Source organism: Mus caroli, unplaced genomic scaffold (genome assembly GCF_978045245.1).
Source record: "Mus caroli unplaced genomic scaffold, Mus_caroli_1 scaffold_15, whole genome shotgun sequence".
NCBI classification, from domain to species: Eukaryota; Metazoa; Chordata; class Mammalia; order Rodentia; family Muridae; genus Mus; species Mus caroli.
Genome location: NW_028227270.1, coordinates 25,390,043 through 25,403,500, shown reverse-complemented (window position 1 = coordinate 25,403,500; position 13,458 = coordinate 25,390,043). Strand labels below are relative to the sequence as shown.

At 45.0% G+C, this 13,458-nt stretch overlaps 1 protein-coding gene across 2 annotated transcripts in view; it reads right to left on the bottom strand.

The window, feature by feature from the left end:
* Sv2c (synaptic vesicle glycoprotein 2C) overlaps positions 1 to 13,458 on the bottom strand; it is a 180,735-nt gene that overhangs the window by 21,719 nt on the left and 145,558 nt on the right. For both annotated transcript variants that reach the window (XM_021180140.3, XM_029484979.2), the window contains exons 7-12: positions 11,275 to 11,385; positions 10,477 to 10,565; positions 6,374 to 6,538; positions 2,713 to 2,846; positions 1,258 to 1,461; positions 452 to 611 (exon numbers count right to left, since the gene is read on the bottom strand). In XM_021180140.3, coding sequence (XP_021035799.1) covers positions 452 to 611; positions 1,258 to 1,461; positions 2,713 to 2,846; positions 6,374 to 6,538; positions 10,477 to 10,565; positions 11,275 to 11,385 — 863 coding nt within the window. The remainder of the gene's footprint in view (positions 1 to 451; positions 612 to 1,257; positions 1,462 to 2,712; positions 2,847 to 6,373; positions 6,539 to 10,476; positions 10,566 to 11,274; positions 11,386 to 13,458) is intronic.

Sequence of the window (13,458 nt, the reverse complement as noted above, 5' to 3'; positions counted from 1 at the left end):
GCTCAGGTTTATGTGCGTTCTAGGTCTTCCCACTTGGCATGGCAAGTGCTTTACCCATCGAGCCATCTCTCTAGCCTTCTTTTGATAATTATCAATATTTTAGGCTTTCTTCCAACAGACTAGAAAGGCCAAGAGCCACCTTCTAGAAACTTCTTTGTAGTTGCTAGGACAGGAGGTAATGACCTTCACAGGACTGATAAATACTCAAAACGGAGGCTGAGACAGGCTACTAAATTCTAATGTTCATGGTGACATTAGTGCTCCCTGTTATTGTTAGCCAACACGATAGATCACAGATGTAATTAAATATCTCCACTGCCCTATGAGCACCTGCTAGGAGCCTTTTTAAAAGATACAAGCAAACCCTCCAAGTTCATAAGCTAGATAGTTTGTGGATTTTCACAGCTTGCATATTTCTGTGACGACCTTCAGTGGTCCTGTGTCAGCCTACCTCCGGTCTGTGGGGTACAGTTCCACCGTGACGACATCGAGAGAATTCCACGCTGAGATGGTCAGCCCATTATACAAGCACAGCATGCCTATCATCATGGATTCGCTGGTGCCAAACCACAGGAAGAAGCAACTGATCCCGGAGAGCACCATGGAGCCTCCTGCCAACAGAGGACAACAGCTGGAGTCTTTCCTGTCATCTCGGATGATGGAGGACCTCTGGGCCTCCAAGTTCTTTCAGGAAGATAGTTCCACGGGGAAGCCGCAGACTGGGCTCCATAGAACAAAGTCCAAGTGCATCCATCTGTTTGAAAGGCAGTCTACATGCCCCATGAACACAGCTAGTACAAATGCACAGGACCCCTTACTCATCTACTTAACCGGGAGAATATACATTAGTTATATATAACTAGTTTTTCAGTCTGTAACTCACGGAGATTGCTCGTATGAATTTTAATTAGATGCAATTTCCACTCCAGTTCAGTCCTAACGAAAGGCCTAAGGGATTTCTTATAAACATGCATTTTGGGCTGGAGAGATGGCTCAGTGGTTAAGAGCACCAACTGCTCTTCTGAAGGTCCAGAGTTCAAATCCCAGCAATCACATGGTGGCTCACAACCACCCGAAATGAGATCTGATGCCCTCTTCTGGTGTGTCTAAAGACAGCTACAGTGTACTTACATATAATAAATAAATTAATTAATTAAAAAAATAAACATGCATTTTTTTAAGGGACAGGGACAAGGTAGGAGACCTCTCTAGATCACAGGGGCAGCTCTTCTCCTTTTCATGAAGATGGGCACACACCTAGCATTGTTAAACGCCCGATCCTGTCCATCAGGAGAGCAGACACGATATTTCCTGGCAACACTGCCAATGTCCCAAGAAAGTTGACAAAATAAATCCAGTAGGCACTATAGTCATCATCAAAAGTGATCTGGCACCCCGTCTTGTTGTGAAGAAATGAACAGTTCTGAAATTCACTGTCTATGAATTTATAGGGCTCAAAATCTGTAGAAAGAACAACAAAAATATCCATTAAGCTCTTGTCAGGTGTAAGAAACAGATCTGGAGGGTAACAGAAAGCCACTGAGATGCGTCAGCCAAGATCATGGCACTGCCAGTTCCTTGAGGACCCCATGACTGGAGCTTGTTTGACTTGCTAGAACATGAGAGCTGGGGTGTGTGTGTGTGTCACCTTACCAAGCAGCAGCATGGAGGGTTCCCTTGGTTGGATAAGGGAATGAATAAATAAAAGTGTCATTTTTTTAGGGGCTCTGAAGCACACAGAGGGAACAAGTCACTCTTCGAGTCCTTGAAGCTGCGTTTATAGTTTAAGGTCTGTGTAGATAAATAAATGCACAGGTGAATGAAGACAAAGCTGAAGGCCACCAGCATTCTTTCTATGCATTCCGCTGGTGTAGCCCATCATATTCCTGGCTGGTCAGAGTCACCCCTGCTCCCTCGATAGAGTTGGTGGTCTTCTGGAGTCAAGTGGATTAGAAGACAATGCTGACCTCATTCTCATTGGAGTGGGGGCAGAGCTGGCTCTTGACTGAGCATCGGAAAGGCAGGGGTGCCAACAGGGCAGATCGCACCTTCTCGAACTGCCAGCATGTGATTCTAGATAACTGTGAGAACAGGAAAGCATGGACACTAGTCACATGTGCCAGAGCCTTGAGGTTGGATGCACAACACCACTATTGTGACCAAATCACTTAACTTTTCTAATCCCAACAGTCAGGAGGCAGAGGCAGGTGGATCTCTGTGAGTTTGAGGCTAGCCTGGTCTATAGAGTGAGTTCTAAGACAGCCAGGAATATACAGAGAAACCCTGTCTTGAGAAACCAAAGCCAAAACCAAAATAAAAAAAAAAAAAAGCCAAAACCAAACCAAACCAAACCAAACCAAACCAAACCAAGCCTATTCCCCAAAGGAATCTATCCTTCTATTCATCTATCCATCTATTCATCATCTACCCTATCTATCTATCTATCTATCTATCTATCTATCTATCTATCTATCTATCATCTATCTTTGAACGTGGGTGAGCTTCTATATTAAACTCAAGAAGGCAAAACAATACCAATTTGCTTTCAAATCAACCAATACAGGGAAATCGTTCCTTCACAATGTATTCTCCCCCTTGCCAAGCAAGCCTCTTGGTCCACTGTCACATGAGTATGACATTTCTGCCCAGACAAAGCCCTTTAAAGGGCTCCCTGCTGCCATCGAAGTGGCGTAAGCAGTATTGAGAACCTACCTGTGTTATCAAAAAGGGTATCAATAAACGTGCAGTTCTTGAAGTAGGTGTTGACTGAGGTCACGTCGTCGAAGGTGCAGGACTTAAACACTGAATCTTTGAAGGTTACTGATTTGAACTTGACTCCGAGGAATCTGTACAGTGCACACACACACACAAATGAATTGATGCCATTGAGTTTCATCTACTTGAGTTCAAAGCTAAGTCTAATGGATTTAGAGACGCAGCACCCATCTTTAAGTTATAAAGGGCATCCTGGATTCGTTGGGTTTCTAGGGGTTTCTAGGGGTTTCTAGGCTTTCCCCCTTTGGCCTTGGATATACTGGTTTGTCTGGCTGCACCACTGTTCAGTGTTACTTCTTGTCAGGAGAAACAATGACAGACACACGAGTTATTTCTTTGCAGTGGTGGCAAAGGGTCTTGAGAGCTAAGCATTCTTTCCCTGTGGCTCTGAGCTGTTTCGTTATCATTCCTACCCGTTAGCCTCTTCACAGATCCTTCACAGATCAGGAAAGTCTTGACTGAGGCTTATGCATCTATCTAACCTGAAGATGTACTAGAGTCTGAACTTTATATTCTTACCCATATTTACATGTTACAGTGGTGGAGATTGCAATGTTAGACAAGTGCTCTGCGACTGGGCTTCATCACTAGCCCTCCGAGTTTTTCATAAAAGTCTGGGCTCTAAGTTTAGAAGCTTAGATGGCAGGGCATGGGTGTTCTGATTCTTCCTGGGAGGGGTGACTGACAAGGAGGAGAAAAGGTCACTAGTTTCCTTCTCACAGTCAAAAGATATTGCTTGAGGCAAACTGAAACATGACCATCCCACCCCCCACCCCTGGCCATTGACTTTGGAGATATACAGAATGATGAAATGGGTTCAAATACATATTTAAGGCACTGCAATAGGGTTCTGGGTAGTGAAGAGGATAATGGCCTTAATGAGCCTCATGTTTCAAAGGAGCCCGGCAGTCACTGATAGAGACTCACTGAAGCCCCAGGAAAGTGCACACCACTGAGTCTTGCTTCTTTAGCAAGAGGCTTCTTTGGCAAACCTCTCTCAGAACATTCTGCATACAGACAAAGAGGGACTGCCTACATTATCTGTGCAGCCTGCCTGGAAGGTATTCCACTGGGGAAAACTCTCAGGGAAGCTACCTTTGACTCTCGAGTCAGCAGCAGTATTTCACATTTCTCTGAAAGACAACCCACCCAACCCTTTTCCTATCATCTCAAATGTGTAACAAATACAAAAAAGATGTTTGCAAGGTTTCCCTTTGCTTGGAGTCCTAATACCAACCAACCAACCAGTCTCTCTCCTCTCCCCCTTCTCTGTGTGCAGGTTTGTATATGGGAGAGAGTATGGTGGCTATGGCATACATGTAAAGGACAGAGGAAAGCCTTTAGTGTTGTTCTAACGTTTCCACCTTGTTTAGAATAAGGTTTCCTTGTTTTTTTTTTCACTACACATAGCCTAGGCTAGCACATAGCCCAGGCTAGCACATGGCCCAGGCTAGCTGGCTGTTGAGCTTCTAGTGAGTCTTCTGTCTTCACTCCCATCTCCCCATAGGAATGCTGGGATTACACACATGTGTAACCAGGTCTGGCTTCTGTGTGGATTCACCAGGCTTTCATGGCAAGTATTTCACCCACTGAGTCATCTCTCCAGCCTGGGTTTCATCTTTTCAGGTCTTTTCAGATTTTGACTGTGGAGGCTCAGGTTGGCCTTAACCTCGAAGTCTTTCTGCCTCTGGGATTACAAGTATGTGCCACCATGTCTAGCTCAAGGATTTTAAGGTAAAATTGTTAAAATTATTAATTATCATATATTACTAATACATTGGACATTAATAAATTGGGCATCCAGTTTAGAATGTTAAGTATTACTAAAATGATGGCTGTTTCAGACCCAAAACAATACTTAACATTTTTCTCCTTTGCTGTTGTTTTTGTTGTTCTGAACCACATTCACATTGTGTGGTACGCATTATGTATGGTGCTGGCCTCAAGTTTGCCATCTCCTGACTCCCCATCCCAAGTGCTGGGACTACAGGCATGCACTGCTACACCTACTGCACCTTAGAAACTGCTAATGGAAAAACATTACTTAAAAAAAAAACAAATATTCATTCCATAGTCACAGAATTTGATGCTCAAGTTTCTTTGAAATACAAGTGCAGATTATCGGTGGTTCAGGGGTGTGTGTGAGGGAGCCAGGGCAAGGGGGCGGGGTAACTGAGGCCGATGCTGTGTGGCCTGGGCTGTGATGAGGTCTCTCTTTCTGGTGGCTTAATTCACCTAACCTGATGGTCTCCAACCATCCATTTTCCATAGAGTGGTATAATTTCTTCCTTTATTAGTAAACTTTAATCATGAAAAACTTGAAGCTGGGTGGTGGCGGCACATGCGTTTAATCCCAGCACTTGGGAGGCAGAGGCAGGTTCTGTGTTTGAGGCCAGCCTAGTTTACAGAGTGAATTTCAGAGAAACCCTATCTCAAAAAACTAAAACCAAAACCAAAACCAATCCAACCAACCAACCAAACCAAAAAACCAAAAACCAAAAACCAAAAACCAAAAACCAAACCAAACCAAACCAAAACCAAACCACCTCCCAAAAAGATTGAAAAAAAATTGAAAAACATGCAAATAAATAAAACCATCACACCACACACACACACACACACACACACACACACACACACACACACACACTGATTAGGCCTCTCATTAAATTGCTAATTACAATAATGACACCCATACTGCCAAACTGGCAAGTATCCATTATCCAGGCCACACACATTCCATAGAAAGTCTTTTTCATCTTAATAAACATGTTTTTGCCTTGGGGAATTTTGATTACTTTTTTTAATTCATCATTTAAAAAATTAAGACAATTTTCTAAGAATAATGAGCTACTGTGAGTTCATATCAGTGATTTTTTTTTGCTCAGACAATGCATAAATGAACATGGTTACCTGTCTATCCCTTTTTCTCTTGGAAAGGATGAAGCAGCTCCGGCTCCCTGGCTCCCCTAAGTCTCCTAAGCACCTGGGTCCTGTGTGCATCCTTGCTCATCCTCTGCGGTCTCCACTGCCCTTCATCCGGGAGAGCATTTCTGCTCCCTCCTCCCAGGCTCCCTGACACACCCACGGGAACTGCCCCACTGGAACTGCAGCTCTCCATCTGTATTATGTTGTGACCGGAAATGTGGCCCTTTTCAGAAACGGGAGATTCTCGTGGACACTCCGGTTTCTCCCCTGAATCACACAACTCTCTCCTCCTTCCTGTTTCCTTCTGCGGTCCCCTCTTCTCTTTCCTAACTTGTCCATCGCGCTCTTCAGGGGCCTCTGAGCTCTCCTCTTCCTGGGAGGTCAGCTTAGTAAGCATGAGGCAACTCAGTTTCAGAAGTGGTTTTGTTGCTTTTGGTTTAAATTCCAAGAGGCACATGATTAATCCTCTGCCAGCTTCTGAAGTAGTTTGAGGTGACTGACAAGTGTGTATCTTTAAAGTGAATTTTAAGTTATTAAAATTCATCCACAAGTAACTACAAATCGACAGAATTGAAAACCCGGTAGACTTTAGTTATTGCTAATTGTACCCCACCACGCAGCCAGTCTTTGTGACTAGCTAGCAAGTTAAGTTATGTCAAAGTTTCTACACCTGCCGTTCTCGTATTCCATTCCAGTGTGGATCTGGTTCTCCATGGTAAAGTTAATGCTGAAGTTTGCATATTTATCCTTTTGCACATTCCTTGTTAGCAGTGCATACTCGTCAGACTGGAGATGTTTAATGACATCAGGGAACCAAACGGACAACCCATAGTACCTGCAAAAGCAAAGAAAAATCGTAACAGCATGCACACGGCCTCCCTTACATATTCAGAATGGCAGAGGCTCTTAGGAGCACTTTTAGGTATGACTGGCACCTTGGAACCTTTGAACAAATGATCACACAATATTCGATATACTACCCCTCCCCTTGCAAAAACTAAGTAGAGAGACAGTCGGAACATCCAGGTGTGTAATTCCTGAAGCCCTTTGGGAAGAGATATGAATCCCATCCTGTACCTACCCATAATGCTATGGTCTGAGTGTGTCCCCCTGTGACAATATTAAGTGAGGCTTTTAGGCAGCATGTATAGATGGAAACATATAGCATGCTGGCCCTGATGTTGTTCATCAACCTGGGCTCCACTGAGGAACCCTGTCTCCTAGTCTGGTGGAACGGAGTCCTAAGATCCAGGAAGGAAGAGGTCGCAGGATGGACTCTTTAGTAATGGACCATCTTTCTTGCTTCCTACATGACTGTGGCACTTATAGTCTGGAGTAGGAGCCCTGTTTCCCAAAGGGGTTCAAGGCAGCAGGAAGGGACATTCAGGCCCCTTCCTTCCCTCTCTTCTCCTCTCCTCCACTCTTCCCCTTCTCTCCCCTAGCCGTCTCTCCCTCACACCTGTCTTTCATTCTGACACCAGGTCTCATATAGCCCAGATGGCCTCAAATGTCTTATGTAGCTGAGCTCGGAAGGCCTTGACCTTGTAGTCTTCCTGCCTCCACTTCCCTGGTGGGATCAGAGGCATGTGCCACCATGCCTGCTTTTCAGGTGCTGGGGGATCAAACCCAGAGCTTCATGAATGCATGGTAATCCCTCTACCAGCTGAGCTACCTGATTCCCAGAGGGGAGGGGATTTCCACTCTCTGCCTCAGGATCTCTATTGTGTGATTCTAAGAGCTGTGGTGTGCTGCTGTGCTATTAAAAGCCACTTATCACAGGAAGCCACGCAGTCCCTGAAAGATGGCCAGTCCCACATGAGATGTGCTGACAGCACTGGGTTTTCAAGAGTTTTTTTTTTTTTAAAAAGAATGTAAAATCAGTTAGTAATAATGTTATATTGATCATAGATACTACTTTGAATATGAGTTGAATAAAACAGTATTAAAATTAAATTTACATAATCTTTTTCTTTTTGTGGGTGTAGCTACCGAAAATGTCAAAAGGGGTATTTAGATCAAAGCATATTTGCATCGGATAGTGTCACTCTAATATAGTAGATTTCAATTTATAATTCCTGGATCCACATCTGTGATCCTGGCCTGCTCCAGGACATGATGAATCTAAGGTGGAGTGCACAAGGGGATGTCTCTGTTGTACACTCCAGTATTCTTCTAGTTTAACCCGGGGATACAGATGCCCGGGGAGTGAGTGGTTTACCTGCAATGTGAACTGGGCCCCTTGGCTGACTCTTGGCTTACTACACTTATGGTGACCAGGATACAGGACTAACCACCTCCCATAGGCTGTTGCTCAGATACAACAGGATGCCAAGTGCCTATCACACCACGGGTACCCAAACGAGCTGTAATTATCCTTACTGTCACCAGAAATCCTCCATCATCTCCACCTCCGAGTTCCATAGATTCCCACCCCTGGGCTCCTCACAGCCTATGTTTTGGAACAGTGGAGGTGTGAGGGTGGTCATGGAGCAAGAAGTGGCTCAGAACTACAAAACCAGTCGGTTGCTCTCTAACTAGAGTCACAAGGCAAAGACTTGACATTGCGGAGGAAAATACATTTATCTTGGGAAGTCCACCATCCACGACACGGAATTTTAACTGATAATTAATCTGAATGTCCTTTCGGCAGGCAGTACTGAGATTTCAGGAAGGAAGAGGCAGCACCTAATCTCTAGGCAGCAATGAGAACCTTACCCAGGTGAACACCAGGTACTGGCTACACCGAGGGCTACCTTTTGGTCCATCTTTGTCTTTTTCATATCTAACTGTGCTGAACTAATGATAGGAACCCACACTACTTATTTTCCTCTCCATCTTTCTTCTAAACTTATGTAATTTAAAAGTCAGGAGAGATTGCTACACGAACATCCCTCTCCTTCCACCCCCGGGACTGGAAATGGAGTCCCTGACCTCACACATGCCTGGTGAGTGCTATGCCGCTGAGCCATGCCTCCAACTCAAAGCCTCTGAACTTAGAAATGGGGAATAAAATCACATGGCTAACCATAGCAGAAAGGATCCCTGCCCAAAGCCTTCCCCTTTCCCTTCCTCAGACTTTCCCAACACTAGGAAAGGGACCACTCTGGTTCCTTTAATAAAACCATGACTTGCCTTTGCATTCTGAGAATGAATATATGGCAGTTTTAGTCACGTGACAACTATTTACCGAGCCCTTTTTATGTATCTCATACTAAATATACCCCATTCCCTCACGGTGCTTCCAGAGCAGGCCTAACTTTTGGTCTTGAAATTCTGGTTGTGAGCATTAGGGTTTTTTTTTAAGATTTATTTATTTATTTTATGCATATAAGTACACTGTAACTCTCTCCAGACACCCCCAGAAGAGGGCATCAGATCCCGTTACAGATGGTTGTGAGCCACCACGTGGTTGCTGAGAATTGAACTCAGAATCTCTGGAAGAGTAGTCACTGCTCTTAACCACTGAGCCATCTCTCCAGCCTCAGCCTTAGTTTTTAATGGCTATGTGATCTCTCCAGCCCTCTTTTAGTCTTTACAGCGAATTTACAAACACTTCCAGGGAGCTGCAGAGATGGCTCAGCAGTTACTAGCCTTTGCTGCACCCCATCACCCCTGTAACAAGCTGGCATTGTGCAAACACCTGTAAGTCCAGATCCTAGGAATCCAGTGGTCTTTTCTGGTATCTGTAACATATGTGCATATGGCCACTGCTAGCATTCTATCTAAGCTCCACCCCACAGTTACCTGGCAACAGCCAGGTAGGCTGACTCACTATAAAAGGGGCTGCTTGCCCCCTCCTCTCTCTCTTGCCTCTCTCTCTTGCCTCTAGCTCTCTTGCTCTCTCTTTCTCCCCATTCCCTTCCCCCATCTCTCCATGTAGTCATGGCCGCCCTCTACTTCTCTACTTTCTCCTTTTCTCTGCCTCTACTACCCTATTAACTCCCCTCCCCATGCCCTGAATAAACTCTATTCTATACTTTACCATCGTGTGGCTGGTCCCTCGAGGGAAGGGATGTCTTAGCATGAGCCTGCCAAGGCACCCCTCTTCCATACCTCACCACACCCCCATATAACATATCTTATACCTCTTTATCTTTTTATAAACACATTAGCCACAGATATGTAAATAAATAAAATAAATCTTAAAAAAAAAAAAAAAGCCACAAGCTTCTCTAGGAGCAGAAAGTGCCACAAGGAATAATAAGGCTGAGGAGGGAAGGGGAGTGTGAAATGGAGGAATAGTGATTTAAAAAGGAAGGAAAGGAGGAAGGAGGGAGGAAAAAGAGGAGGGAGGGAAAGGAAAAGGGCACAGAGCTGGAGCTAACTCAGGGAAGAGGTGAAGGGGTGAAGGAGTGAGGGCAGCTGCCTGGGATGCAGTTCCCGATGGAGGATGGGGGGAACAGTGCCCCCAAGCTCAGAGAAGAGCAGACAGGAGACAGAGGGCAGCACACAGGTAAGTCATCCAGGGCTTTGTGTGACTTCCCAAATGTCAAATGAATTTTCCAGCAAGATCAATGCAAGGGTTAGTTTATCAGTTATAAACACTGTAACTGTCAGCAAATGTAAGTTGAAAAAAAAATCTACTTCTCAGCTCTTCCCATCAAATTATAAAAGAGCTGAGTTCTTACAGGGCAGAATTCTAGCAAGTTAGCAGAATTGAGTCATGATTTTTGTTTTTAAAGAAAGCAAGTTTAAAAAGGACAAAGAGAGAAGTGACTGGGAGCTACAATGTGACGGTTGATTGTGTCCACCAAGAATTCAAATATCACTTACCCGAAGGACAGGGTGAACCAGACAATCGTAAGCTTGATGGTGTTTTCCCTGACTGGGTAGTTGAAGCATCTCATGAATGTCAGCCAAATCTGTAAAACACCACGTGGGTCGTTTTCTCACAGAGCTACATGGCAAACCCACTCCCCAGACCTTCCTGGCACACTATAAAAGAGCTGAGTTCTTACAGAGCTGAATTAATTTCAACAAAAATATAAAGTCTTAAAATCAATACAGAAGCAAAGGCTGGAATTTTCCTCCCTCCCTCCCTCCCTCCCTCCCTTCCTTCTTCACTCTCCCCCTCTTCTTTCTTCTCTTCTCTTGCAGTACTAGTGACTGAACCTAGAACCTCATGTGTGCTAGAGAAGTGTTCCAGCATTGAAATACACCTCCAAATCCCCTTTTGCTTTTTCTGTTTTGAGACAGGTTCTCACTAAGTTGCCCAGACTGGCCTTGAACTTTCAATCCTCCTGCCTCAGTCTCCTGAGCCTACCTGACATTACAGGTCTTACCCACCAAGCCTGCTCAGGAACGCTCACTTTTCATCTTTCTGAAAAGCCAATAGATACCAAGATGGACTTTCATGACCGTAACTCCCGGCCTGACACCTTCTTTCCTCAAGGTGGCGCACATTCCCTAGCTCTGAGCCAAGAGAGGTCCTGTTTTCTGTTCCTAATGCAAGAGACAAGTGTCCTAGATTGAGGGACACTTCCTCCTCATTGGAAAGGCATAGTCAGTCCCTCTTTGACCACCCCAAATGTTGGATGTTGACATACAGGTTGCTACGCAACGCATACTTACTCCGTACAGTTCGGTGCGGATCCGAACGAAACACCTCCTGTACCAGGTTCCCGTGTCGCTCTCAATTTCAATCAGCTCATCTATTTGTTTGGGAGTCTTGATTTTATTTACCTGCAGACAGCAGCAGAATACAGAGTGCTCACTTCTCTCCTGGGAAGTTGTCACATTCAGGCTGCTTACGTTAAACCGAACTCTTAACCGAAAGTGGTATTTGGTAAGAATTGTTCATACATAGAACACTGGCAAAGAGCTACAGATGCAAAGGCCATCTAAAGGAACTGAACACAATTTAGTGAGGGAGATGCCATGGAGAAAGCGGGGGGGGGGGGGGGGGGAAGGGGAGCAAGCGGGATGAGGTGACAAGAGACAGATGTGTCCTGATTACTATAAAGACCCACACCGGCAGATCAAACACCCTAGAGACGAGCGTCTGCCTTGACAGTTACTTTGCTTGGATATTATTTGGGAGTAGGGGCACCTAGTTATTTGATGAATGTGGCTTTTAAATGTCTCATCTGTAGCGCATCACTATAACCTGTTCTTCCTTTGCCCACAGGCCACACCCATGGTTTCTGCAATGGAAGATGTTTCTATTGAAAACTGTCAACCCCAACGCTTCAGCCACAGAAGGGAAATGACGAAGGTTCAGTATGACAAGGCACTCCTGTGGCTTGAGATAGCATCTTAGAGCAGACTTTCAATACTGGGAAAGAATGATGGGGGTGGGGGTGGGGTGGGGAGGGAGAGAGGGGAGAGAAAGTGCATGGAGAACTCACCTTCCCCTGTTTGGGGATAAAGAGAGCATGGTGTGTATGCTATCTTCCTTGGGGGCCGAGCAGGCATTTCTGAAGAACCTGCCAATATTCTGTTGGAGATACAGTTTGGAGCTGGGTCGCTTGCTGTTTTCAAATTGTGCTAGGTAGGCTGGCTCTCCTATTGACTATAAGTAAAGACACTGAACAAAGTGTCTTAACATAAAACTACTTCTGAATTAAATGCGAGTTTTCAAATAAAGTATTTGGAGAACTTTTTTTTCTTTTCTTCTTTTGAGAGGGTGTCTTACTATGTTGCCCAGGTCATTTTTAAACGTGAGATCCTTTTGTCTCAGGCTCTGGAGCACTGTGCTTACAACAGTGTATAAGCAATGCCCACTTTAAACCAAACCAACCAATCAACCAAACCATCCAGTATTTAACTTTGGAGAGCTTCTACCTCCCCAACTGTCAATATTTGTTTTTTCCGTAGTTCACTGGTTTTCCTGTGATATGATAAACATTATGCACCACAAAGAAGCGAGAACCTGCTCGTGGAGGGAAACTGTATTCACAGCCTCCATTTTGACTTGGCAGAGAAAAGGCCTCCTGGACTTGGTCAGAGGCTGACAGGGAAGGATGCTATTTGCCAAGTGTGGGAACTGTGGAGGAAACTCCAGGAGGGAGGGATACCAAGTCAAGAACATCCCAGCGCAGGAGAGAATACAGTGTGCAGGGCATTGAGGGAGCGGTTAGGCTTCTTGAAGATGAGTGGCAAGATGCAGGAAGTAGCTGTGGCCAGCCAAAGAGAACACTGGAGGTTTACAGAGAAGTCAGCTGAGGTCTGGCGAGATGACTCAGCAGGTAAGAGTGCTTGCTGATGTTCAAAAGCAAGAGGACCTGAGTCTGAGTCCCTGGCACTTCTGAAAACACTGGGTCAAGACAGTGCTGTGCTGGCTGAAGAAAAGAGCCCCATGGGACACTGCTGGACCTTGGCCTTGTTACTTGGGCCTTGAAGCAAGCGAGTAATGGAACTGAGTTTTAAACTCAGATATATCTGTTTTACTCAAGAGACACCATGTTACCTTGAATTTCACGGTTCAGCAACATGGGCAAGTAAGTTTCAACTGAGGCGGGGGAGTGGCCTGACAGGGCAGAGACCCCAGTCTTCTCCAGTATCAAGACAAAGAGAATCTATTGGTGATCCCTACAACCAAGGCCGCTGGTATTGAGCCAGGAAGAGTAAATCTGAGTTTGAACTGTGGTCTTTCTGTCTCTCAGGTTAGTGTTATTTAACCAGCCACAGAGGCTTGGAGTTTTAGGTGTGAATAGGTTGGTAGTCTCTGGGCTAAACACAGCCCCCCTGCCTATTTGTATAAATAAAGTTTTATTGGAACACAGCCAAGGCCCATGGTTTAGACAGTCTCTACGG